General features: G+C 38.0%; 1 protein-coding gene across 3 annotated transcripts in view; it reads left to right on the top strand.

The window, feature by feature from the left end:
• The window catches only part of EYS (eyes shut homolog), an 880,825-nt gene that overhangs the window by 614,230 nt on the left and 238,961 nt on the right, over positions 1 to 27,634 (top strand). For all 3 annotated transcript variants that reach the window (XM_054063979.1, XM_054063978.1, XM_054063977.1), the window contains one exon: positions 1,212 to 1,359. In XM_054063979.1, coding sequence (XP_053919954.1) covers positions 1,212 to 1,359 — 148 coding nt within the window. The remainder of the gene's footprint in view (positions 1 to 1,211; positions 1,360 to 27,634) is intronic.

Below are 27,634 nucleotides of genomic sequence, written 5' to 3'. Positions count from 1 at the left end.
TTGAAACCCTATTATCATGTTTGTATATTTTTCTGAAAATATCACAAAATCAAAATTATACAGAAAAAAAGATAGAGAGCTGTTTGCAAATGTTGTTAACTCTCCGTTCTTTCAATTAAAAACAAGATAGAAGATCTGACCAAATAATAGGTGAAAAATTTTTTATACTTCATTAGCTGACATAAGATAGTGACGAAACCTTTCTATGCTATTTTTGAAACTAATAAGTTTCAGAGGCTAATTTTGCATTAGAAAACATAAACTGAATTCCTACTTTACCTATAGCATCCTAGATAAATTCCAAGCTTTTACTTTTATAGTTTTGTTTGGTGTATGCTATTTTCACACAGATTTTTTGTGACCCCTATATTACAAAGACAGTTGAATATTTTAAAGCATAGAGCTGATTAAACTCTGTTTTGTTCCTTATGCAGAGAGAAGGATAGGCTGAAAGAAATTCCTACACGAGAGTCTTGTTCAGTTTCGATATTTCTTCTCTGTAGTTTCTTTCATGAAGACAGAGTGCTTGCTGCCAGTCGGTTATTGGAATGTAAATGAGCTTTACATGATTAAAATAAAATTAAAGAAAACCAAATTTTTTACTTTGCATCTTTTGTTTACTGTTAACTATTTATGCATGCTGTTAAGAGCAACACTGTTGAGAAGGTGTATGGTCAGGGGGAGGGAAAAGGGAATATATGTATTAATTTCAATGCGTGATATTATTGCCTTCAGTTTCAGGAAAAATGCTTTTGAAGATAAGTATTATGGATTATATCAGGTCTCCACTCTCTAAAATGCGATTTACTTTAAATTACTTTTCTGAGTTTTCCGTTTTTTTGTAGTGAAAAAGAGGGATATTTAGAATATTTGAAGTCAATGGATGTCTTCTTTTCAAATCGTAAAACCTTCTTGTTAAAAATCGCCTAACTTTTTTATTCTGCCATTATTATGTGTTTTGGCCTTTTAAACGATTACACTGCTTAGATTTACAATATGGCTTCATTTTAATGGAATTTCAAACTGCAAAGACTTGCCAACTTACAGCTCGCTAAGCGGCTTCTTTATGCTTATAATCTTTAATATAAAAGTAGCTATTCACGTGATTTTCTTTCCTCATTGGTTTAGTAACAGCCTATTTAATTTGTCAAATAAACAATAATGTAAACTACATATGGTGGTAAAATGTACTTATTTCTAAATGTATGCAGGCAGAACATTGTACCATGTGAAGCAGAAATGTTGATCCTGGGGATATCTGCAAAGACAAATATGTCTAGCAATTTCTGGTCCAGTTCATGGCTTGAAACCGGATCCATATTTGTTGGTGGCCTCCCTCATCATTATGCAAAAGAACAGGTATTTTTTTTTCTCATTATTTATTTTTACTTAAGATGTTTGATTTTGGGGGAGTAGGATATTGAATAGTACATAAGTGAAGAGATTTTAGCTATGAAAAGACTAAAAATTACTTACAGCTTTTCAACGATAACATCTAAGGGCTGAGCATGGTCCCTTGCAGAGTTTTGCTGAAACTTTGGGAAGTGAAGTCAATAAAAAGAAAAAAAGAAACAAGACAGCATTCTAGCTTGTTATGATCTGCATTCTTGTTTTTCTACAGCAGGTAGAGTTAAGGAGTAAATACAATAAAATTTAGAGGTGGTATCTCTAGTTCCATTCTAGTACCGCTAATGGTAGTTCCATTAAGATGTGAGAAGTGTAGCTGCAATAGGTTCTGTAAGTAAGCAAAGAGGCCTCTCTGCTTGCTTCCTGTGCTGGCACAGAGAAATGTATCTAAAAATTGGCCAAGAGAGAGAACCTGTGGAACTGCGTTAATTAAAAAGAGTTATGTACAGGAGCTTGAACTTCTGGGGCCACGTATGCAGCTGGAGTAAGGCTGTATGCAGAGGGGAGAAGTAATATGCAACAGGGCTAGCAGAAAGCTAGGGAAGAAGTGAGTTGTGAAGGTGGTATGATGAGTACGGATGGGGTCATGCAGAGCACTGGAGAGAAGTGGATCATTATTTAATTGTTACGGAGTGATTTGGGGTAGAGTAGTCACAATAACAGATGCACATCACTGAAGTGCCTTCCAATGGAAATATTACTTTTCCAAAGCTGGATGAGTATAAATAGCAATTTCTATTCTAGTCTATGACACTCACTTTTCATACTCACATTGATCATAGTCACAGCCCCTGTAATTCATTTCAGACTAGCACCGTACATCCAGGGGACAATGTACTCCAGCTTCTGGAAATGTGGCTCCTGTGCAGAGCAGTTCCCAGCTGATTCAGCCAGCTTGTCAAGCACCTGAGTATAATCTCCTGCTCTACACCTAAGTGGCTGTTATCATAACTATGTATACTTTTTTAGAATTTAATTTTTTGCATAAGTTGCCAGTCGCCTTGCTAGTCACATGGTCCAAAGTCAATCTCTGATTTTCCCTTTATATAAAGCCAACTGATGTTGCTACCTGGATTATTTCACTCTCTAGTTTCATGTCCCAAATGTGTCCCCGGGATGTAAAGCTGTACCTCATTACTTAGCAAAGGTTATCTCTAACTCTTTATTTATTTTCCACACAGAGAAGAATAAACTAAACATTTAGTGCTGGGTTGGTGCACTCCAGCTCTCATTTATCTGAGTAGTGATCTTTGGATGGGTGTCACCTCACAACAGTAACCAAGTTAATTTTGGGATTTGGTGGGTATTTTTGTTATTTACTAGTGCTCTGAATACTAGAATCATGTAATCAGAGTTGGACTTATGTAGTCATGATTTTAAGCATACTTTTGGGTACGTATCACCCAATTATTTTATATAAAGTGACAATTATTTTAACCTTTTTATTTCTTTTCTATTCTTTGGGAAGGGAAGATCATCTTATAACCAAGCACACACACGATTTTGATGGTGTTATTGTAATGCAGCATTTCTAGATTGCTGTCACTTTATAATAAATTTTACGGTAACAATACTGTTGAAATCCAACTTAAAAGTTCTGTGCTTTGAGAGCTGCAACATACTCAGACAAAAGTAGACTTCTAAATACCACATACTGGTATTAAAAAGGCACATCAAATAGAATTTGTAGTTAAATATTAAATTAATAATTAAATAATTAATAATTAAATTTGTAGCTCAATTATTAAATGACTTGTCTTTTAGAAACTAAGAAAAATGTTTTGGGAGATCTCCCAAAGAATTTATAGTGAAGACTTAGAGGTCAATCATGGATTGCGTTTAGGAACAGGAAAGAAAACAATTCTTTTGAGGGCTAGACATAGTATGCGTATGTGAAAAGGAAGCTTGAGATGGTGAATAGCTCTTCATTAGCAATGGCAAAATAAAAACCAGAACAATAAGTTCACCTTAAGCAAGTTAAAATAGTGATAGAACAGAGCAGGTTAAGGGTAATTTATTGGCAAAAAATGTTGCCTATCTGTGTGCTGAACTGTCATATCAAGATGGGCTTGTTTTCTTTAAGGACGTTGCACTTCAATAGATTATTCTGTTCTTAATGCAGGATTGATAGGTGAAATGTTGTGGTCCATGCTTCTCATTTAGGTGACATAATAGATGTGGGACCTGTGCTAGTGCTCAGGCTGACAATAGTTAACCTCTATTAGTACTTGGAAAGTATTATGTTTCCAGTCACAAGTGATGTCCCCCAGGGCTCAGCACTGTTCAATATCTTTATCAATGACCTGGATGAAGGATTTGAATATACCCTTAGTAAGTTCTCGGATGACACTAAGCTGGGAAGAAGTGCCAAACTTCTTGAGGGTAGGGAGGCCCTACAGAGGCATCTAGACAGGGTCAATCGATGGGCTGAGACCAACGGGATGAAGTTTAATAAGGCCAAGAGCAGAGTGCTGCAGTGGGGATATAACAACCCCATGCAGCACTACAGGCTTGGGGAAGAGTGGCTGGAAAGCTGCCTGGAGAAGAACCTGGGGGTGTTGGTTGACAGCCAGCTGAACATGAGCCAGCAGTGTGCCCAGGTGATCAAGGACAATGGCATCTTGGCTTGTACCAGAAACAGTGTGGCCAGCAGGTCCAGGGAAGTGATTCTGCCCATGTATTTGGAACTGGGGAGGCTGCACCTTGAATATTGAGCTCAGTTTTGGGCTCATTGCTACAAGAAAGACATTGAGATGCTGGAGCGCGTCCAGAGAGGGGCAATGAAGCTGGTGAAGGGGCTGGAGAACAAGTCTTATGAGGAGTAGCTGAGGGAACTGGTGTTTTTTTTGCTTAGAGAAAAGAAGGCTGAGGGGAGACATTATCACTGTTTACAACTACCTGAAAGGAGGTTGTAGAGAGGTGGTTGTTGGTCTCTTCTCCCAAGTGGCAACTGATAGGATGAGAGGGAATAGCCTCAAGTTGCACCGAAGTTCAGATTGACCTTAGGAAAAAATTATTCACTGAAAGGGTTATCAAGCACTGAAACATGCTGCCCAGGGAGGTGGTTGAGCCACCGTCCCAGGAGGTATTTAAAAGACTGGTAAATGAAGTGCTCAGGGATACGATTTAGTAGTAGACAAGTACAGTTGGGCTGATGATCTCCAAAGCCTTTTCCAACCAAATGATTCTATGATTCTATATAACTTTCCCAAAAGCTAAAATTACGTCCTCGACTCTCAGCTGCCTCTCTAGTTTTCCATGAAGATTTTTTGAAGTTCATTGCTTTCTGTTTGAGATTACCTCAGCCTTTTATTTAACTTCATTTTCTTTGTTCCTTGGTGATTTTAGTGTTTATTTTAATCTCAGTGTCTCATTTTGCTTAATTTTTACTTTTTTGTAACTTTGGACATGTTTAGTTTTTCTTGGCTTCTCTATCAAAGTCTTTTGACTATAAGCCATATACAGTCTGTAAAGGCTATATTTTTCCTTTTTGTTAGAGAACCATCTGTCCAAGTTCCCTTTACGTGGGCTTTTCAATCACAGCAGGAGGAAACCACTCCAGGAAGTTTCTTTCTCACCATCTTTGACCCAGACAGTCAGGCTTCTATTGTAAAACCTTCATCATTCTCAAAACAGAAAAGATCTGCTTCTGACCTTCATCCTGCAGCTCACTTTGCGGGAGATCTGTACTCCAGCTGAGACTCAGATCTTTCTGGCAATACTCTGATCACTCTTGGAGTCAAGTCTGATAATGACCCTTGTGATATCCATAGTATCTGCCTAATAATACAGTGTCTTGATTAGGGTGAGCTCCTTCTCTTACTGAAGTAGTTGACTCTGCTGCTGGCTATCCTACCTTCCAATGTTGTGGAAGTTGTAGAGAGCAGTGACTTCAGATTTGAGACTGTTTCAGTTTCTGTCTAATAGGAACTTCTAGCTGTCAGTGCCAGAAACTGTTAACACAGGTTCTGTGTTACTGGAACTGGCTCAGTATTAATTTTCAGGCTAGATTCCTCTTCATTTCTTTTCTAGTGAAGTTTGATATGGTCTATGAAGCTCTCGGGGTAAAAAAATCTTCTGAGGATATCCTGTACTGCAGTTTTCTAATATGCTCTCAAGTGTCCGTGCATTTTTTCCGCATATTTATTTTTTTTTGTCTATATGTTTATTATTAAACATTACTTAGAGTCATAGTGCCCTCAACATGCAAGGCAAGGTGCAACAATTATTCTCTTCTTATTTTTTCTTTAAAGCCATTCTGTATAAGGGGTACAGAAAGTGGTAGCATTTTACTCTTTCTTTAAGGGAAAAATTTGTTTCAGTCTTCCCTAAAGGTTTTTTAGGAAACCACAGTCCTTTAGGAATTATTAACTGAAGTTAGTGTTTCTCTGTATGTACTCATTGAGCCTTTTCTGAACCTGATTTGCTTTCTGCCTATTACACACCTTTTTGAATAGAAATCATAATATCATAGTATCATAATATATTAAGGGTTGGAAAGGACATCAAAGATCATCTAGTTCCAACTGCTCTGTCACGGGCAGGGACATCCCTCTGGATCAGGCTGCCCAAGACCCCATCCAACCTGGCCTTGAACATCTCCAGGGATCCATGACTTCCCTGGGCAACCTGTGCCAGTGTCTCACCAGTCTCATAGTGAAGAAATTCTTCCTAATGTCCAGTCTAAATCTGCCCCTCTCCAGTTTATACCTGTTCTCCCTGGTCCTTTCCCCACAATCCTTTATGAATAGCCCCTCTCCAGCTTTCCTGTAGGCCCTTCAGGTACTGGAAGGTCACTACAAGATCTCCTCGGAGCCTTCTCTTCTCCAGGCTGAACAGGCCCGACTCTCTCAGCCTGTCCTCCTAGGGAAGTGCTCCAGCCCTCTGATCATCTTTGTAGCTCTCCTCTGGAGCCATTCCAACAGCTCCACCCCCTTCTTACATTGAGGATTCCAGAACTGGACACAGTATTCCAGATGAGGTCTCACCAGAGAGGAATAGAGGGGCAGAATATCGATAAAGTCATAGCTGTTCTAGACTGGAAGGCTTGATAAGCATGAGCTATGTATATTTCCGTTGTTCAGGGCAATAACAGACTTAGCACATTATCAACAGAAGTTTGAATTTCCTTTCAGATCACGGTCCACCAACTTCCTTGCTTGCTTCCACAGCTTAGAAATGTACTTCAGGAGAACAGAAAACAGATTTGCACTCAAGGCAGTGATATATTTAAATAAACATCTGTGACATCTTGTGAAGCAACGCTTAATGCCCAATAGATTTCTTCATTATTCAGAAGCTCTCAGACCTCCCACGTCTCTGTGCCCGGTGGCAATGTCTGGCGGGGAGAAACACTACCAATAGTAGAGCAAGATGAAGTTGTGGACTGCTTAAGTAAACCAGACATCTAAAGCATCATGGGTCCAGATGGGATGCACACAAGCATGTGCCACTGGATGATGGTATTATAAGGCCGCATTCTATCACCTCTGAAAGACTATAACACTTGGAGAATTCTGATGACTGGAAAAAAAGACAAATGTGATATCAAGTTCATCTCCAAAAGATCAAGGAGAAGGATGTGGCCAACCATGGGATGGTTAGAACAATGGAACAACTCAGTTCCTGAGAAAATTGCAGAAAGAAATGAAGGACAAGCAGATCCTTGGTAACAAACAGCATAGATTTACCAAGGAGAAAGTCTGCCTGACCAGTATGGTTTCCTTACATATTGAGATTACTTGTTCTGTGGATAGGGGGAGGGAAGTGGGTATTCCTTACTTTTTTCCCCAGAATCGACTTCACTCCCAATTCCTCTGTGTCCTCCCTCCAAGTGGCACAGGGGGATAGGAAATGGGAGTTGTGGTCAGTCCGTAACATCTCATCTCTGCCACTCATTCCCTGTACACATCTACATCTCTCTAATGTTTCATACATACACAAAGACAGAAAAAGTATTTGCCTACATATGAATTAGAAGTTAAGGATCTGAAGACATGGTTAGAAAATGAGCTAAGAGATACACGTGCTGAAACACCTTGGATTAATTCATCCAAGTTCCAGCACTGAAAACTGTTTCACACATAGCAAGAAATTGGGTTTTTGTCTCCCCATAAGGTGTCCAGTGCAAAGTTTAGTGGATTCATCTGACAGTGCATTAAGACAGAGCAGAACCACCAGGAGGAAAGCTAAACTATAAATATCTGTCTAGCAGATCTTGTCCTGCTGTCTCTCCACAGTGAAAAAACTCCTATTCAATTCTGTGACAGTTTATTAGTTATTTTTAAATCATACCTTATGTTTCCATTAAAAAATGTGATGAACATACTTCAGACTTGTCACATCAAAGAAACAGGTAAAAGGCAAAATCAGTTAAACAGTTAAATAATGTCATCTTTTTAAAATATTCGACTTTTAAAGCTGTTTATTATAGATATTTTTTAAAACTTTAAGGTCAACAACAGGGGAGTAGGAACGAAATTACACAGAAAAAAAGAGACATTTTAAATCATAAATTGAGAAAAGAATATATTATTTCTGAAGTCACAAGACACATTTCAGAATAATTAATTTCATGCTAGCCTTAGTATCATAAATTGCTTACAATAGCTTGTTTCTCTGCAGAGAAAGTAAGATTGGTATACTCAAAGGGAAATTAACGACTGTTTTCAAATACCTACAGCAACAGTTGATTGCAGTATTAGTGTTATTTCTGCTGCTATAATTGCTCCAATAATTTATATTTCTAGGCTTAATAGTATTTTAGTATTGAGAATGTGAAATGTTATTATATGTTCACATTCCTTTCCAGCATAAGAAATTCTCTACGATTAAACTTTCCAAGTATTCAAACAGGGAAGTTTCAGAATGAAAGAAAAATTCTTTACAAGGGTAACAAGCTTCTATATTAAATAAAGATTAAAAAATAAGAAGAAAGTATGCAGATTATACATGGGCATCAGTACCTCCACATTACCAATGAGAGAGCAGGGGCAAATAATTGAGTGATATTATAGAATCAGAAAATAGTTTGGGTTGGAAGAAACTTTTAAAGGTCATCTACTCCAACAGAAGTTATAAAATGCAGAATCAGGCCCTTAATTTTTAATGATCTGAAAGCAGTTTGCAGAATGTTATAGATGTTCCAATGATTTCCCTTGCAGAGGCACGGCAAAGCAGTCGCAGAATTGAATGCAATCTCCACATTGTGCAGGTTTGATTATCTGACATTCACCTTCCTGATAGGCGAATGCAGATAGGGGAGAGCAGAAGGGGACTTTGACAGTAATTTTCACATAATCATTTCTAATGATATTATATTTATATGCTGTTTCAACATCCTGCTACAGTTCATTCTTCTATCCAACATCTTCATGTGATTTCAATCCATTGCAGTAACTGTGAACTCTTTCTGTTTGTATCCGTTCCAACATTTGTATTTTTTTTAAAAAAAGAGATGAAAATATTTGTGCCTATATTTATGCCACACCATATTCATTTGCCTTTCCTTACACACATTATACATCTTCAAAGTCCATTCTTTTGACAAGTTTTTGATTACAGTATTAAAAAGGGCTTTTTCAGAGTGTTTATTTGTTTGAAACCTGTTGTAGATTTGAAGAGTGTCAGATTTGTTCTTGACATGACAGCCTTAGATCCTGACAAGTATTTTATTTCTAATGTTCTATTTAGGATATGCTCTCGATCTGTCTTTGCATGACCCAAATGCTTATTCTAATTAAGAGCTTTACTTATTCTTCCTCAAGCTATTTTACATATTTATGTGCTTTTATATAAATATACAGATAAAGATATCTATTCAAGATATTTGTCACATCACCAAAAATACATCTTCGACATGTCACTTTTTTTATAGACTGCTGTCACATTCACTGCTACTCCTTCTTTAGACTGAGAAATCATATAACCATAGAATTATAGAATAGTTCAGGTTGGAAAGGATCTGAAAGATAAGCCCCCTGCCATAAGCAGAGACACCTTCCAATAGATGAGGTTGACCAAAGCCCCATCCAACCTCCAGGGATGGGGTATCCACAGCTCCTCTAAGCCATGTGTTCCCGTGCCTCACCACTCACAAGGTGTAGAATTTCTACATTACATCTAATCTAAATCTACCCTTTTTTCAGTCTAAATCCATTACCCCTTGCCCTATCATTACATGCTCTTCTAAAAAGTTCCTCTGACTTTGTTGTAGGCGCTGTTTAGTTATTGGAAGGCTGTTATAAGGTCTTCCCAGTGTCTTCTGTTGTCCTGGATGAGCAACCCCAACTCTCTCAGCCTGTCTTCACAGGAGAGATACTCCAGTCTTCTCATCATCTTTGTGGCCCTCCTCTGGACTCACTCCAACATGTCTATGTCCTTCTTATGCTCGGGTTTTCAGAGCTGAAGGCAGTACTCCAGATGAGGTCTCCCAAGAGCAGCGGAGAAGGGGAGAATCACCTCTCTTGACCTGTTGGTCACACTTTTTTGATGCAGCCCAGGATATGGTTGGCTTTCTGAGCTGAAAGTGTACACTGCTGGGTCATGCTGAGCTTCTCATCAACCAACACCCTCAAGTCCTTCTCTGCAGGGCTGCTCTCAATCCATTCTCCATTCAGCCTGTATTTGTGCTCGGGGTTGCCAAGACCCACGAGCAGGGCCTTCCACCTGGCCTTATTGAACTTCATGAGGTTCACATAGGCCCACCTTTCAAGCCCATCAAGGTCCATCTGGATGATAAACCTTCCCTCCAGCATGTCAACTACACCACACAACTATGTGTTGTTGGCAAGCTTGCTGAGGATTCACACAATCCCACTGTCCATGTTGCCAGCAAAGATCATGGAATCATTAAGGTTGGAAAAGACCTCTAAGTTCATTATGTCCAACCGTCAGCCCAACACTACAATGTCTACTAAATCAAGTCCTGAAGTGCCACGTCTGCATACTGGACTCCTTTGCTCTTCAGGACTGGAGAGGATCTGCTCCATGATCTTGCTGGGCACAGAAATGAAACTAACTAGCCTGCAGTTCCCCAAGTCTTCCTATTTTCCCTTTCAAAAAACGGGGATTTTTTTCCCCTTTTTCCATCAGAGGGAACTTCACTAAACTGCCATGACTTCTCAAGTGTGATGGAGGTGGCTTAGCAACTTCACCCACCAATTCCCTTGGGACTTATAGATACATTTCATCAGAGCCTATGGACTTGTGCAGCTTCAGGTTCCGCAGGTAATCTCACATTTGATTTTATCCTGCAGTGGGCAGTTCTTCATTGTCCTGGTCTCTGCCTTTGCCTGCTGCACCTTGAGTGGTGTAGCTTAGAGCCCATACTGGTAAAGGCTGAGGCAAAAAAGTCATTGAGTACTTCAGTCTTCTCCATACCCCATGTGGAGAGTGACCATCTTATAACCAGATCTTCCATTTCCTTTCAGAGTCGGCCCACATTTTCCATAGTTTTTCTTTTATTACTGAGACACCTATAGAAGCTTTTCATGTCGCCCTTGACATCCCTGGCCAGATTTATTTCTACCATGGCTTTAGTTTTCCTAACCTGATCCCTGGCTGCTCAAACAATTTCTCTATATTCCTCCCACACTACCTGTCCTTGCCTCCACCATCTGTAGGCTTCATTTTTTGTCTGACTTGGTCCAGGAGTTCTTATTCATCCATGCAGGCCTCCTGGCATTTTTGCCTGATTTCCTCTTTGTTGGGATGCATCACTGCTGAGCTTGGAGGAGGTGACCCTTGAATATTAACTAGCTTTCTTGGACTCTTCTTCCCTCCAGCACTTTATCATATGGTATGCATTCATGGTATATGAGCACTGACACAAAAAAACCCAAAACCTGAGACTGTGCCTGTCACTCTTTTTATTTAACAAATTAAAAAAATCAACTATAATCACCTTCAAAATAGTTCCCTTCTGAGTTGATATTCAGCTGCATACAATGCTGCGAAGGTTCAAAGCAATTCTGCAGATCATTTTTTGAAAGGTTATCAAAGATCTCTGTCGTTTTTGCTTTCACATTTTCCACCAATGAAAAATGGGTTCCTTTGAGCACCAACTTAATCTTTGGGAAGAGGTAGAAATCACAAGGAACCAGGTCTGGTGAATAGGGTGGGCACTCAAGCACAGTGATATTGTTATTAGCAAAGAACTCCTTCACACTCCTTGGCAGACAAAGTGTTGTGGGCTGGCACACACCAGCGTTTTCTGACTGGGGATAAGAAAACATCTTTATTTGAATGTGTCCACTCATACTGAGTGAAGCAATTGAGTTGAGCTTTTTCTCAGTGTGACGGGTTATAAAATGTTCAGTAACTATCTCTTTGTCTCTACCATCCCACTTTTGGTTCACAAGATATAAGTTTAGTCTTCTTTTTTTTTTGTGTCACACCTCATATAGTCATAGTATATAGTCATGGTCTGCATGCTCTGTTCTTATACTATTAATCATTTCCCTGAAATCAGGGGTCCTGAGTCTCGAGTAAAGAGATAATTCTACAGTATATTGCAGTAAGCTCTTGTTTTGACTGTTCTGAATAGTTTGTTGTTATCAGCAAAATTTTTCACTTCAGTACTTTGTACATTCTGGGATAATTTGTGAATGTTTTTAACAGCACAGGACTCAGTTGGCAGTCTTCACATTGACTAACTAAAGTGAAAAATGAACTAGTATTTGTAATTTTTGTTTTCTTTTAACCCCCCAAAAGACCTTCCTCTATCTCCCATGACTATTAATTTTCTTAAATTACTTTTGATGGGGAATGATGTCTAAATATTTTTTGAAATTAAATTAGGTATGTTTTTTCATGACACTCTTGTATAGGACCAGTAATATTTTCCAGAAATTCTAATAATCTAAGAACCATAACTTCCTTTTAGAAAAATTTACACTGATTCTTTATGTCATATTGTTCCACGTTTTTGCTAGTTACTTACATTCTTTATTACAACTTTTAGAAAACCACCTCTGACTATAGATTTGCTGAGGTTTATTGTGCTTCAATCATTTAGCCTTTCATTGTCCCTTTTAAAAAACTGGTATCATATTTGCCACTTTCCCGTATCTTGGTACCAGACGTAATTTAAGTGAAAAGTTACATTCCATCTTTGAACAATTCCACGCTTCCTGCTTCTCACATTTTAGAAAGTTTTGATGAGCACTGGAACAGCCTCTCCAGGGACGTGGTGGAGTCTCTGTCACTGGAGGTTTTTAATATGTGATTGGACAGGGTGCTGGATAATTTCATCCTAAGCTTGATTTTATTTTTTTATCAACTAGAGTGTACACAGTTATCTGAAATCTATGGAATTGTTTTTCAGTAACCAGTAAGCATTTTATGGATTAGTTTTTCCATTTATTTTTATCTTTACTAACCTTATCCTGTTGCAGTTAAACTATGTTTTGCTGGATTTTTGAGTGCATTTTTCTCCCAGAAGAACCCTGAATTTTAGTACATTATAGTCAGTGTTTAAAAATGTGGGTTTTTTATGATTGTGTATTGAAACAAATCTTATGCCTAGCTTAATGCAAATTCAAGAGTCATTTTTCTTGTGCTTTCTCTAATGTTTCCAAAGAATCATTATTTACAGCATCTAAAAATGTAGTCTCTGTATCATATCTTGTCATGATTTCTTACCAGACTGCTTGGGAGAAATTAAACTCTCCTGTTGCTGTGTTTTCTGCCTTACCCTTTCTAAAGTGCTTCAGTATTTAACAAGCACAATCATTGTCTTGGTTAGCTCGTATATAATATAGCTGTAATACTGCATTTTTCTTTAGGCATTAAAGTTCAGGGCAAAACTGGTTTTGTTAGTTTGTGTGTATTTATTTGACTACTTTCTTTATCCTGTGCTTTTCTGATGCAGCCTACACCTCACATGATTTTTACTCTTACATCATAATATCCCATTGTATAGTTTTCTACCATCTATATGATTATCATATATTCACTGCTTGAACTCTTCTTTTTCTTTTTAGAATTTAGATATTCCTGAGGCAGTTACTTGTCTCTTGGAAAGAAATAATGATTTAGTGGTTTGATAGAAGTGGAGCAAATTGTTCATGCTTCATTTTTTTTGGTAACATATTGTGATATTCTGTAATTATGGCTACTATTTAATGGTGAAATACTATCTTGCCTAAACCTGTTGACACAAAAATAAAAATATATAAGACTTAAGATGTTTTGCTGCATGTTCTGGACATATACAATGTCTCCCTGTTGCAATTCTTTAGTACTAGTGCGCCAGTAACCTTTGCTGTATAGACATGTATGTGATCTTGCTAGGTCTTCAAGGTTAAACAATGCAGAGAAGTAATACTGTAAAGAAAAATCTAAAATGCTCCTATAATACTGTATTGCTCGCCTATGTCTTTCCTTTCAATTCAGTCTGTGTTGTGAAGTTTACAGGTGATGATCTTGGACACTGCAGGATTTGAGATATCAATTTTAAAAAAAAGAGGCAAGAGCAGAGATCCGTGTAGTGAATAGGGCCACATTCTATTTTGGTTTGGTTTGGTTTTTTTTTTCTGTTTGGGTTAATCAGTATTCTTATAGGCATATTATTGATTTATTAATGCTTTTTCTTACATCTGAACATGCTGATGTAAGTGTTTTGGAGGATTAATTGCTGACTTATCTGCTCTAAACAAGTTGAAAATCTTGCTGAAGATCAATATTAGTAGTGTGCAATCCTTAAAGGTAAAAAAAAAATTATCCCAGCTCATACAGACTACAGAAGTTTTGGCTTCTGCTAGTTGCAGTAAAACCTAAACCTTGGGCTTATTAATTAAAATGTGCAATAAATCTTTCTAGTGTGTCGAACAAATTTCAAATTTATAATTTTGAAAATGCATAACGGAAGACAGTTACTAGCAAAATTTCCAGAAAATTTCTTGATAACTGTATTGAAATGTGTTTATTCCTTTGGGCTATTTTAGAAGATAGAAATTACACTTCAGATGGTATCAGGAATATTGTTGAGAGAAGTATTTTTACCATTTATATTAGACTTCTAGCTGACTGTGAACGTGTACCTAGGAGCAGTCATATTTTTTCTGACTTTTCTCTAGCTAGATTCTGTAATATTTTTACTGCTTCTTTTTTAATTTCATTAGATTTTCTCTAGAGAAGTTTAAATTTCATATATCTACATATGTCCATATGCATACATTAGGTATTATAGTATATAAATATTAACATCAAGCATGTTAGCACCAGTAATATATTAATTAACTCTTGATAATAATATTAATATAATGTTAATATATTTTGTTAATATTATATTGATATTAACATTTTTCCATAAAATCTACCAAAACCATAACAAAATAATCTCAAACCAGAAAGCAAAAAATATCCTCCGTTGTGTCAAACACACAGATCAGATGTATTACTAATGAGAAATCAAGATCTTTTCTCAGTCATCATCTTCTGCATCAAATTAAAGGAGACACTTAAGGTTACATATAAGTCATCAGTTTCCACATGGCTGTGCTTCACAGAAGTCCAAAAATCTCATTAATATCAGTAATTCTACATGAAGAAATGCATTTGCATTCCACATAGATGATATTTCGGCAGTCCACAGTAGAAACTGATTACTATAAGCAAGAAGAAAAATGTAATTTATTCTCATTAGATAATGCTAGAATGCAAAGTTACAGAGTTACAGATTACTGGAAGCAGTGATATTGCAGTTAACATTATATTCTTGCAGAAAAAAAGCCAATCAACTTCAAGAATTTCTCAGTGCAGGGTCATCTGTGTGGCAGTGCCTGGCTAGGAGCAGCCACACTGAATCAGAACGTTAAAAACAACAGGTCTGCACTCCAAAACTCTGGGCAGAATCAAGTTGCTGAGCTAACCAGATTATTCCTATTTCTTATTTGTATGAAAGTCTTGATATGCACAGCTTTCACTAAGTTTTTGAGAACATCTTTTATGTGGTTAGAAATAACCAAACCTCTCTGTGCATGGGGAAATCAAACCGCTGAAGCTTCTGAGTCTGAAATTAAAGGAGTGTGGAGACAAAAGCAGAAAAGCTACCAAAGTCTCCTGTTAATCCTGAATGATGATTGCCACTGTTTCACTGAAATCCCCTCAGAATTTGACTTGATGCAAGTATTTTACTCAAAATTATTTTGTTTTGTACTTGCAGTACCTGAACTCAGATTTGCTTGTTCTAAATGCTTGAAGCTAACCAGATAGCATCCTCAATAAATTAAAAGACTGATACAAAGGCATCACAGAAACTTTCTCTGTTATGTTCTCCTGAGATCATTTTTAAAAGACATATGAGGGAATGGGAGGTAAACAAACTCTGTATTTAGAAAATGTAATAAGAGATTTGAGTTCAGATACCTGTTTAGTATGGAAGAAACATTTTCTTTTTTTTAACTAATATTTCTTGTAGAGATAAATAAGGGCTTGGGAAATCAAAGATAAATTAAAAGGAAAGTAGTGTGGTATTCAGTTTCTAAAGAATACTGGTTATCACATTCAGATGAATTAATATACTACTGTAAAATATATATATCTCTTTGAAAGAAAATACGGTTTATGAATTTCTGAATTATACCAGAATATTTTTCTGTTGCATTAACTCTAGAGGATATGCTGTCTCAGTCGTCTGAGTCAACATGTGAAATACAAGAACATCTGCAAAGATTTCACACTGTACTGAGCTGCAATGCTTTTCTACTCAGTATTTCTTCCTCTGAAGTATTCTTTGGCTTTTGGGTTTTACAATCCTTCTTTGACTCCTTTTCAGCTTTGTGTCAGCTGTGGATTTGTATCCCATTTCCTGAGGCACATCATATTTTTTGAACTGACACAAGTCATTCAAGTCTTATCTGGCAAGAAAGGTCCTTTGTGGGCATTCAGTTGTTCATCCATTAGGAAAACAGTGGGTGCAGTGCAGAATGGGGCAGAGGAATAGATTACAAATGGCATAGAGAAGGCCAAGCTACATGACGCTTTCTTTGCTTTGGTCTTTACCCATAAAATCAGTCTTCAGGAATTCCAGCCCCTAAGACTAGAGGGAAGGTCTGGAGCAAGGAATACTTACAGTTGGTGGAGAAGGACCAGCTTAGAGGGTACTTAAACAAAGTGGTCATGTGTAAGTCCATGAGACATGACAGGTTGCACCTAGGAGTGCTGAGGGAGCTGACTGATATCATCATGAGGTCACTGTTTATTATCTTTGAATGGTCGTAGCAATGAGGGGAGGTTCCTGAAGACTGGAAGATAGCAAATATCACTGTTTTTGAGGAGGGCAGGAAGGAAATTCTGCTAAATTATGGATTGGGCAGCCTCAACTCAGTCCTTGGGAAGATTGTGCAGAAAATCCTCCTTGAAACCATTTCCAAACCCATGGAGACAAGAAGGTTGCTGGGAGTTGTCAGTGTAGGTTTGCAAAAGGGAAACCATAGTTGACCAGCCTCATAACCTTCTGCAATTAGGTGGCTACCTTGGCAGACAATGAGAGCAGTGGATGTTGTTTACCTCAACTTCAGTAAAGTCTTTGACACTGTTTCCCATGACATCAACACAGACAAAATGAAAGTACTGGTATAGATAAGTCAACAGGTGAATTAAAAACTGGCTGAATGAAGAGGCCTGGAGTGTTGTGATCAGTGGCCCAAACTCTAAATGGAGGCCAGCAGCTAGTGGTGTAGCCCAGGATTCAACAGTGGCTTCCGTACTTTTCAAAATCTTCATTAGTGACCTGGATGATGGAACAGAGTGCACCCTCAGCAGGTTTACAGGTGATATACAACTAGGAGGAGTGGCTGACTCTCCAGAGGCTCGTGTTGCCATACAGAGGGAATAAACTTGTCCATAACATCTCCTCCCTTCTCATTCCCCCTCCTCACCCTTTTCCCCTGCTCATGTCTGTGTTTTCACCACAGACCACAGCTCTTTCAGGAAATATCCACCTGCTGTGGCATTGTCATCTCCATGGGATACAGGGGAATATGTGCTCTGGCACTGTTAAGCAGGTACTGACTTTGATGTTCACATTTCTGCTTCTACTTCTCTCCCTTTTTTCCATTCCTCTTCTGCCTCAGTAGCATTTTCCCAAAAGCACCACCACCATGGCTGTGGGGCTCAGCCGTTCTCAGTGGGGGGTCAGTTGGAGCTTGCTGGATCTGGTTGTGTCTGGCATGGAGCAACACTGGGCTCTCCTCACACAGGTCATATCTGCAGCCTTGGTCATATCTGCCAAAATCTTGACACCTACACCCTATATAAAGAGACACTAATTTTATCATAAGAAAGATGTTCTTTTGGTGATATGCAAAGATATGATTTGCTAATGTGCAAAGATATGATTCTGTTCCTGCAGAGATTATTCCTTTATTATGAAAAGAAGTTTGAAGGGATGACACTGTTTTGAACTAGCATGCAAGTTGATTTCATGAATTTGCAAGTCCAAATCCGGGTGATCATTTCTTCTTAAACATAATGGCATGCCTGAAAGACTGTTTTTTGTCTTGAACTGTGAGGGCCAGAGAAGAGCAACGAAGCTGGTGAGGGGGCTGGAGAACAAGTCTTATGAGGAGCGGCTGAGAGAGCTGGGGTTGTTCAGCCTGGAGAAGAGGAGGCTGAGGGGAGACCTTACTGCTCTCTACAACTACCTGAAAGGAGGTTGTGGAGAGGAGAGAGCTGGCCTCTTCTCCCAAGTGACAGAGGACAGGACAAGGGGGAATGGCCTCAAGCTCTGCAAGGGGAGGTTCAGGTTGGATATCAGAAAAAAATTTTTCACGGAAAGAGTCATCGGGCACTGGCAGAGGCTGCCCAGGGAGGTGGTGGAGTCACCTTCCCTGGAGGTGTTTAAGGAACGGGTGGATGAAGTGCTTAGGAACATAGTTCAGGGAGTGTTAGGAATGGTTGGACTTGATGATCCGATGGGTCCTTTCCAACCTGGTGATTCTATGATTCTATGATTCTAATTTTCCCATAGCCGATCTGCTGTTAAAGTCTTCAGATTGTGGTTGATGTTGCAACTTAATTAGTCCACAGCTCCTGCACATTCCAACAGGATCCTAGCAACAGCTACAGATCATTTTTGTTGGCAAGACGTCTCCTTGACTCCTTATCTCGATGTGTGTGCTGATGTGGGAATTGTCCTGGAAGAAAATTTTCAATGTCTATGTGATGTTTTCTTTTTCAACAACCTTGCTTCTTTTAATAACATTAATCAGTTGCCCTTTCTTCTTATGCAGTGTGCAAAATTCAGGGCAGGTACAGATATGTGGGATGATTTATCTTCTGCTGAGCGTATCCAGCCCTTCTCATCCAATAGTTTCCATGTTCCCAAATTGTCTGAAGTTCCTAGAAACGTGGCATTGTATATGTGTATAAGAACTTTCTCAGGTACATTATCATGTACTTCAACTTTGGTTGTAGTTTGTGATCTAGTCTGGAAGATACTTTTTTTTAAAAGTGATTGTTATAGAATCGTAGAATCTTAGAACAGTTTGGGCTGAAAGTGGCAGCTCACAGCACTTTGTGATGGAGAGCACATTCAAGCAGTCTGCTACACAGGATCTGCAATGTTTGATGGAGCTATGCTTTCACATTGACGTCTTTGAAGTTGATGCACTTCATAATGCATATACCTTTGAGAATTGTAGGTATAGGTTTGCCACCACATGTGATACAAACAAAAAAAGTAATTTCCTTTGTCTAGAAGAAATGAAGTTCAACAGATGGCTTCATCAGTGAAGATGACATTTCAGTAATTCCTCTAAGTGACTGAGATTCTTTTTTAGAAAATTTCAGCAGGTCTGGTTGTTAATAAGGGAGAAGTAAGCCTGAGTAGTTAGCAGATAACTTTCATGAGCCCTTAGAGGATGTGTTTGGTATCAGTCCCTTCCAGCAATGCTTAAAGCTTAAAGAAGCTACGGTGAAGTAACTTAATGGAACAGAACTTTTCAATGCTTGCATGCCAGACATCTGTTGTCTAATCACTTTGAGTTCCTTCCAGACACTGACTGAACGTTGCAGTATTTCCAAGCAGCCTCCCATATCTTGGGAGGATATTCTGTAATCATTCATTGCATAAGTGTACTCTGGGATCTTCTTTAAGAAGCTTGGTGGCAGACTTCTTGGACTGAAAATGTTTCACACAGAAAATTCACATGCAGTCCACAACTACATTTGTATGGCTCCTTACTCTGTCTTACATCTCTTTTCGTAGTCTCTTTTTCAAGGCAGAATTATATCTAAGAGTCTTGAATAGTGGCCACTACACTCTCCCTATGCACAATGAAGAAAAGCAGAGAGGAGCTGGGATTTAACCCTCAAAAAAGGAATCTGTTGACTATGCATACCAGCAAATACCAGTTAGTGGCCTGTAATCTTCCTTATTAAGTCTCATGGTGATACAGCTTGATGGTGAGAACTAAAATGGAACTCTGCAACAGTAATTACCGCCATATAGTTGTCTAGGATCCTTTCATCTTCAGAAAAAATACAGACTATAGCCCATTTGACAAGGCAGAAGTTGGAAATACATTTAACAGAAAATATGTACCAGTCAGATAACTAATGCAGTAATTAACCAAATGACCCTGACAATCCGTAGTTCCCTAGATTTGTTGCCCACTCTTTCCTTGTGTGTTCAAGAACTGCAGGTTTACCTCTTGCAGACTGGTTCATTCTTTCTGCAATTGATGAGAGTGCACAATCATTACCTTGTCTTTCTTTATGCATTCCCTGCAGCACACAGCTAAAATCAAGAGCTGATCTCCTTTAGCTATCAATTTACTCATCTGTTAACTTGTTTTAGATAGCAGCTAATGCTTAGGCATGAGCTACAGCAATTTAACCATAAACCTCAAGCTACATGAAAAAAAGTATGCTATGCAGAATTCTTATCATATTTCAGTAGACAAAACCAATATTAATCTGTTCTTATTTTATGTATTTTTTAGTTTTCTCCAAGTTTTCTTAAAAGCAGAGAGGTTTATGCCACAAACATGAAGTTTTGGGCGTATACCTCCATCGTATTAAAATGCAAATCCATGAGTTTCTTTTCAAGAAAAAAGAAGACAATTTGCTGCTACAACCCCACAAAATCCCACTGAAAATTACTTTTACTGATTAAACTTCTGTGCTTTAGAAGGCAAGTTGAGCAAATATTTGTCATTTCTGATAAATACAAACTTAGTAACCAAAAGCATGCATCTGGCTGGAAAATATTTTAATGCGGTTTATTTATTTTTCTATGAACATATAGTTCCACCTTCACTGATAATAATCCAAAAAAACTTTGCTCTCACAGCTGTGTTTTTACAGTATTCTGGGACAGAAATTTTTGGGTTCTATTTCTCAACTCTGTCACCATTATCACTAAAGTTGAGTTTGTATCACTTTCTGTTTATCTTTAGAGGCAGTTGTTTCTACTCACATACACCGACTCGCAGTCAGCATTACCTCAACTGCTTTTGTCATGTGTCTAAAAAATGCTGGATCTGTTCTGATTCTCTGTACTGGATCTGTCTGGGATGGAGCTAGATTTTCTTCATAGCAGCCCATATGGTGCTTTGTTTTACACTGGTGACTAAAGCAGCATTGCTAACACAGGGATGTTTTGGCTGTTGCTGAGCAGTGGTTGCACAGCATCAGGGCATTCTCTGTTTCTTGTTCTTATCCCTCAATGAGTGGGGAAGAGGCTGAGAGGGGACGCAGCTGGTCAAAAGGGTATCCCAAACCATATAACATCATGCTCAGCAATAAAACTTGGGAGAAATTTTTCCAAAGTAGCTATTGCTTGGGGACTAGCTAGGCAGGAGTCGACTGGTGGTGTGTGATTATTTTTGCATGATTTAGGTTTTTTTCCTCTTTTTTTCCTTCATTTATTAGACTGTCTTTATGTCAACACACAAGTTTGCTCACTTTTGCCCCTCTTCTCTCTACCATCCTGCCAGGGGAGAGTTAATTAGTGACTGGAAGGGTCTGCCAACTGGAGTCAACCCACCGCATTCCCTCAATCTCACTCACTGTCACCCCAGAGGGACTCTTGTGGCTAAATTCTGTCATATGCTTACAATGAATTACATAGAGTATTCTCTCTTATACTTCCGTTAGCTGTCAATGTTGGTCTATCTGTAGTAGACTTTTCAATACGTAAAAGGATTGTTTGCTTTTTAAAAGTACCTGACTGGCTGGTAAGAACTGTTTCTTTCACAAGAAACTATCAATGACTTTATAAAGAAATACTTGGACACCCATTAAGAAGTTCTCTTTAATATCTAGACATTAAATGTTTCAACCTATCAATACTCAGTAAACATCAGCATTTCTGAAATTAAAAGAATATTAATAATTCTTTTGGAGAAGTGTGATATCTTGAAGAACTTGGTAGTAGAAGTAGCTGATAGTAGAAGTATCTGATTTATGAATTGCAGGAAACTATAATGAAAGGTACTCCAGCAAGAAAATAGTCATATGAAGTTATATAATTTCTTTAATCTTTCACATCGATATATATGACTTCTTCATGGAATTTTAACACAGAGCTGCAGAAATACTCTCACAGTTAATAGCCTCCTAATCTAACTTAAAATACTGGAAGCTACCAGGCCATGATATTCTGCATGATTTTCTTTAACCAAAGAATACCAAAAGTCCTCAAACTAAGAATAAAACAGGGGTTTAGTATAATAAAAACTAGAATATTCAGCTTCTTTACAATAAGAGCTTAGGATGATATCAGAAAAAAATAAGAGAAAAGAAAATAAGAGTAGAATGGCTAGACACAATCTTCTCCCACCTACTACCTACCTCCTGCGGGTGTGTTTTTAGTCTTTCACTGTCTTTCTGAAGTTTAGTGAATTTACATCTTCTCTGATGCTCTTTTCCTCGCCACTGTCTTGAGCCCAGGTTCTCTGCTGTGTTTCCTAACAGTTGTTTCAGTTTCTATGCTTAATCTATAGTCTGCTACTTCCCTGCTATGCCTGTTGCCTACCATCTGGGTTGTTCTCTGGAATTATGTATTTAAACAGAGCCCACTCTGTGTCTTCTTATGGAAATAAATCATACTTTCTCCTTTCTACAGAGGTGATTATTATTCTTAAGGGAGCGTAATATTAAGGTAAAATAGAAGCAAATGTAATATGCAGCCAATTACAGCACCACACGGATAAAAGACAATCTAGGAGAACCCTAGAAGTGCTTCTCCACTGACAAAGGGGTTTTGTGACAGCTGCAGTATTTGTAACTTGGTCCCTCTCCTCATTTGTACTCAGTCACTCTTCTTTCCTCAGTGTGTTTCAATTTTGTGTAAGGTCCAACTCAGTTTGAATTTTGACAAGTTTTATTTCATCTTCATGCTTTCTACTTCTACGTATCTTTCTTTGCTGTATGTTTGTGTGTGTTTGTGTATGTCCTCTATTATTCCCAGTACCTCCTTCCAGCCTGTAATTGCCAGACATTTCTGCAATTTTAATTAAGGAAATTTCACACCTCTCATCTTTGATGTTTTCAGTTCTTTAACTGATTGTCTTAGCTTCATGCTTTTTTATTCCAAAAGATAAAATCTTCATTGAAGATGTAGTTTTGTTTAGGCTCTATTTAAACTGTGGTAATACCCATTTGCTTCTTCCGGAGTTAATCTGGGTGACTAATGTTTCTATAATGTCTTTCATGTCTACAAAACTAAAACATAAGCTGTCATCATCTTTTTTAGGCTGAGTGTATTTGATGAATTTAAAAAAAATCGAATGTTTTGCTGAGGAAGAGAGACTATCAAAACCAAAAGCAATTGATCTCCTGTTATGCATGTTAAGTTAGTCTCATAGTTGTGTGATTTCCCTGAGAAACTAGTTCTCTAATAATATTAGTGATGTCTTTCTGCATTGATTCTCAGGACCAGGATCTTCCAATCTCATTGATCTTCTATAAACAGGTTTGCATTATTTCAGTAACAATAAATTGACTTTGTATATCTTGGCAGCTTTGACATTTTGCTGTGGTTTTCCATTTCTTTTCCCAAATGCAACCAATGTAGGAGAGGCAGTTTTTAGAGAAAACTATAGTAAATGGAGGCCATTCTCAATCCCTGGCAAATAAGCCCTTCGGTGCTGTTTGCTTAATGGTTCCACTCTAAAGTAAATATCTGAATGTACTATTGGGCATGTAGCAAATAGCTGAGCCTGAAAAACAGTCAAATAACACATTTGCCAGGCCAGCAGGAAGTGCACTCTGCTTTAAAGGTAGAAGCCAACCAAGCTGTTGTAACATAAAATAGAGTCAGTACTAAGAGAGGAACATGGTGATCACATTGTTTGTAAATTTGTGATTTTTGTGTGCATCACAAAAACAGGAAAGGAATGAAGCAACTGGCAGCTGTTTTACAAGGAACCATTGGAAATGGGACTGTTATTTTGTGCTCTTTCATCTAGATGAAATGAGATTTGGAAATGAAAGAGCAGAGAAGGAAGAAATGTTTAATAAAATGGAACTTCGGGGAACAGTAGCATAAAATCATTATTTTCTATTTTATTAGTATTAATGCTATTCTTTTTGAAGGTAAAAAGGAGTAAAGATAAGTAACTGTGTCAGAGCCTGTTTCTTTCTTCTGTCGTTTAAAACTCTGTATTTACTTACCTAGTTTCTACCCGCTAACGTGTACTGGTGGTTATGCAATTCTGAAAATTATGTGTACAGCTACTAAAAGCCTCTTTCTCTGTGTATAATAGCAAAAAGAAAAAAAAAACATACTGTGATTGTATCACTGTTTCATTATACACATTATACAGATTCTCATTCCAGGTTGCAGAATGCTGTTTTGCAGACTATTGTTCACATCACAGGCAGACTAATATGGCACACAAGAAAGGAAAAAAATTAAAGAAACAAATGCATTTATAGAATGTATTTCAAAAATAATACTAGTTAGTTATAAGGTGGAGTGTTAATGTAGACTTGAAACGGTAGGAATATCCTGGCTTTCCATGTAAGCCTATATTGCTTGCCATATGTGAGTTCATGGGCTCTTAATACCTGAAAAATAAGGCTTTTTATTTTTCTTTGTAACCTGTTTGTGAAAATGATGAAAACCATCTATGCTGCAAACCTGCCATCCGTCTTGTAGTAGCTTTCTTGCATATAGCAGAATACCTTTGACCCCTTTAGTGGGTTTGCAGGAAATGGATTTGTAGGAATCAGCTGTATTTAGTTAAAAGGGATTCCTTTTTAACGTCATAAATGATTACATGTATGCAAACCTCTGTGTGGGGGTGTGACCACGTGTGCATGTATGTATCTTATTTATATGTGAAAATCTATTCCTTTTTGCTTCTGAAATTCTAATAGCTGAATTATCACGTGAAAAATCTTCTACTAACATGGCAAAAGATCCCGAGATGATCAGGGTTCCTCTAATTTATAGAGGTTTTATAGGAGAGAGTTTGTGGAGTTCCTGCAGAGAAGGACCTGGATAAACTGGTGAACACCAAGTTGGACATGAGACAGTAACGTGCCCTTACAGCAAAGGAGGCTAATGGTATCTGGGCAGCGTTAGGAGAAGTGCTGCCAGCAGGTCAAGGGAGGTGATCCTTGCCCTGTGCCAGTCCTGGTGAGGCCACACCTGCAGTGCTGTGTCCAGTTCTGGATTACACAGCAAAAGACTCATTGCTATAGTGGAGAGAGTCCAGCAAAGGGTCATGAAGATAATTAAGGAACTGGAGCAACTCTCCTGTGAGGCAAGGTTGAGAGATGTGGGATTTTTCAGCCTGGAGAAGAAAGGGTTTAGGGGGGCATCTCATCAGTATGTGCAAATGTCTGAAGGGAAGGTGCAAAGAAAATAGAGCCAGGCTCTTTTCAAGTTGTGCCCAGCGACAGGACCAGAGACAATGGGCACAAACTGAAATATAGGAGGTGTCATCTGAATAACAGGAAAATCTTTTTCACTGTGAGACTTACTGATCACTGACACAGGGTGCCCAGCTCTGTTCTGGAGTTTACATCCATGGAGATGTTCAAACACTATCTAGACGTGGTCCTGAGCAACCAGCTTTAGGTAATGCTGGTTCAGCAGGGGAGTTGGACAATATGATTTCCAGAGGTCTCTTCAAACCTTAAGCATGCTGTGATTCTGTGAAATACCACAACCTATGTGATCATTACTGTTCTTTTTTCCTAGCATCCTGTATTGATTACTATTGGAGATATAGGTTCAGATAGTTCTTTGTTTTCATCTAATATTTGTGTTCCTAGGAGAAAGTTGGAGGGGAAAAGAAGTGAATTAATTTTCATGGTCAGATGCATTTTTTTGTGGCAGTAGAAGCTTCAATGGATGCAGAATAGTGGAAGAAAGAGATCAAAGCCCTCCGAGTACCAGATCTCTACATGGTTATTAATGATACTTGCAGTCTCTGTGAAGAGTGAGTAGAAAACTAAGTGCTGTTAACTTGATAAGATGTAAATTGGATGAACACTTTTTTTATCATTCTAAAGTATATTAATAGTCTTGAAAATTTTGTGAGAGTTGGAAGTTTTTTTTCAAGTGCTAGAGAAAGAATGCAAACATCTTAGAATCTCAGGATAGGGAAAGTGGTTAGCCTCGTGGATGTTTGCCCTGAATAATAGCCTGAGGTAATGCTGAGAGTAAAGATGAAAGAGGTAAGATTTCATCTTGAGAAGAACAGAGCAAGTCAGCATTGAGACTTAAAGCAATGCTAAGGAGGGGAAGGAAGGAACTCAGTTCCAGCATTGGAGTGATAGAAGCAAGTAAGGAACCTGTTTAGAATCTTTGTTTGTTCTGTTATTTTAATGGTTGTTTTCATTTTTTTTCAAAGTGAAGAACTTACTTCATGCTTCCAGCTTTTATAATACTCTTTGACTTTTCCTTTTGATCATCTTGTGTATAATGTGAGTTCACATGAATTTGACCTTTTTGTTTACTCTGGCTTTCCTGAAGACTATCCATTCCCAAATTAAATTTGTATATACTATAGACAAGGGCTCTAAGAGCATGAAACTTAGGACAAGTAAGAGGATCTTAGAAGTAGGTTAGTCTATTAACAGATATATGGGTCAAGGTGGAAGGAGACAGATTTGAGAGCTAGAACAAAAGGAAATGTTTGGCATAAATGATCATTGGGTTTTGACGATGAGTAGGCAGTACAGAGATAGTTCACAGCTCTGGGAAGACGTGCTGTGATAAGACTCTCATGACTGTGACTCAAACTGCATATTCAAGCTAAACCAAATAATTATGTAACCAAATCCAGCTGCTCACCTCACTCTTTTTCTAAATGTTTTTGTTTTCTCAGGAGAGATGACAAAACAGATCATGGGTCCACTTCTCAGTTGTGCCAAGCTAAACTGACATTAATCACAAATCTATGCTGATATGATGAATTATAGATATGTTTTTCTATTCTGTTACATTTTTCACAGGGGAAGTAACATCTAGCTGAAAAATGGTGCAGACAACAGTGGGTAGTAAGCCATCAGTTGTCTCATCAAAAATTCATAAAAGTTTTTAATTTTTACTCATTGGTAGGGTTATTGGTTTTGGAACACAAACACCCACCCACCCCCCCAACATCTTACTATAGTAAGAGAATTAAATGCATTTTGGAAATACATGGATTCATTATCTTCTTTACACCTGATGTTTAATGTTTTTATGGGATCTGTCTACTTTAAGATGCACCTCTGATCACATAAATACATGTGAGTAACATCTTGGTGACCTTGGAATACCCATCTGCTCCTAAACACCTCGCTGTATGTCAGGTAGCTCTCCATGTTCTTAACACCGCAAACCACCATAATGCTATTTTTCACCTGTTCCTAATAGCTTATTCATGCCACACTGTTAGACTTAGGATTCTATGAAGTATTTTTCAAAGTGAAGGTATTTACTAAAAGGCATAATGTGTGACCTGATAGATTCCTTACATCTTGTGTGAGGAATATTCTGTTACCTTGAGATATTGCTTGTCTTAAAAGAGTCTGAGCTAGGAAAAAAAAAAAAAAGTATTGCCCATTTACAATATACAAAGCCTACAGAATCCAGTTTCAGATGTTTATAAAAGGTGTACAGGCATAATATAAGAAAGCACAAAGTCATTAAAATTTACAAAGAAATTTTCTTCTTGTCTCTCCTTCCTTCAGCTAAGAATGTTGAGTGTTCTTAGAACTCAGACAAAATGAACCCCTTCTCATGTTATATAACTCAGGTTATACAGACTAAAGA

The sequence above is a fragment of the Cuculus canorus genome, chromosome 3 (genome assembly GCF_017976375.1).
Source record: "Cuculus canorus isolate bCucCan1 chromosome 3, bCucCan1.pri, whole genome shotgun sequence".
Lineage (NCBI taxonomy): Eukaryota > Metazoa > Chordata > Aves > Cuculiformes > Cuculidae > Cuculus > Cuculus canorus.
This window is presented reverse-complemented; position numbering and strand designations above follow the sequence as displayed.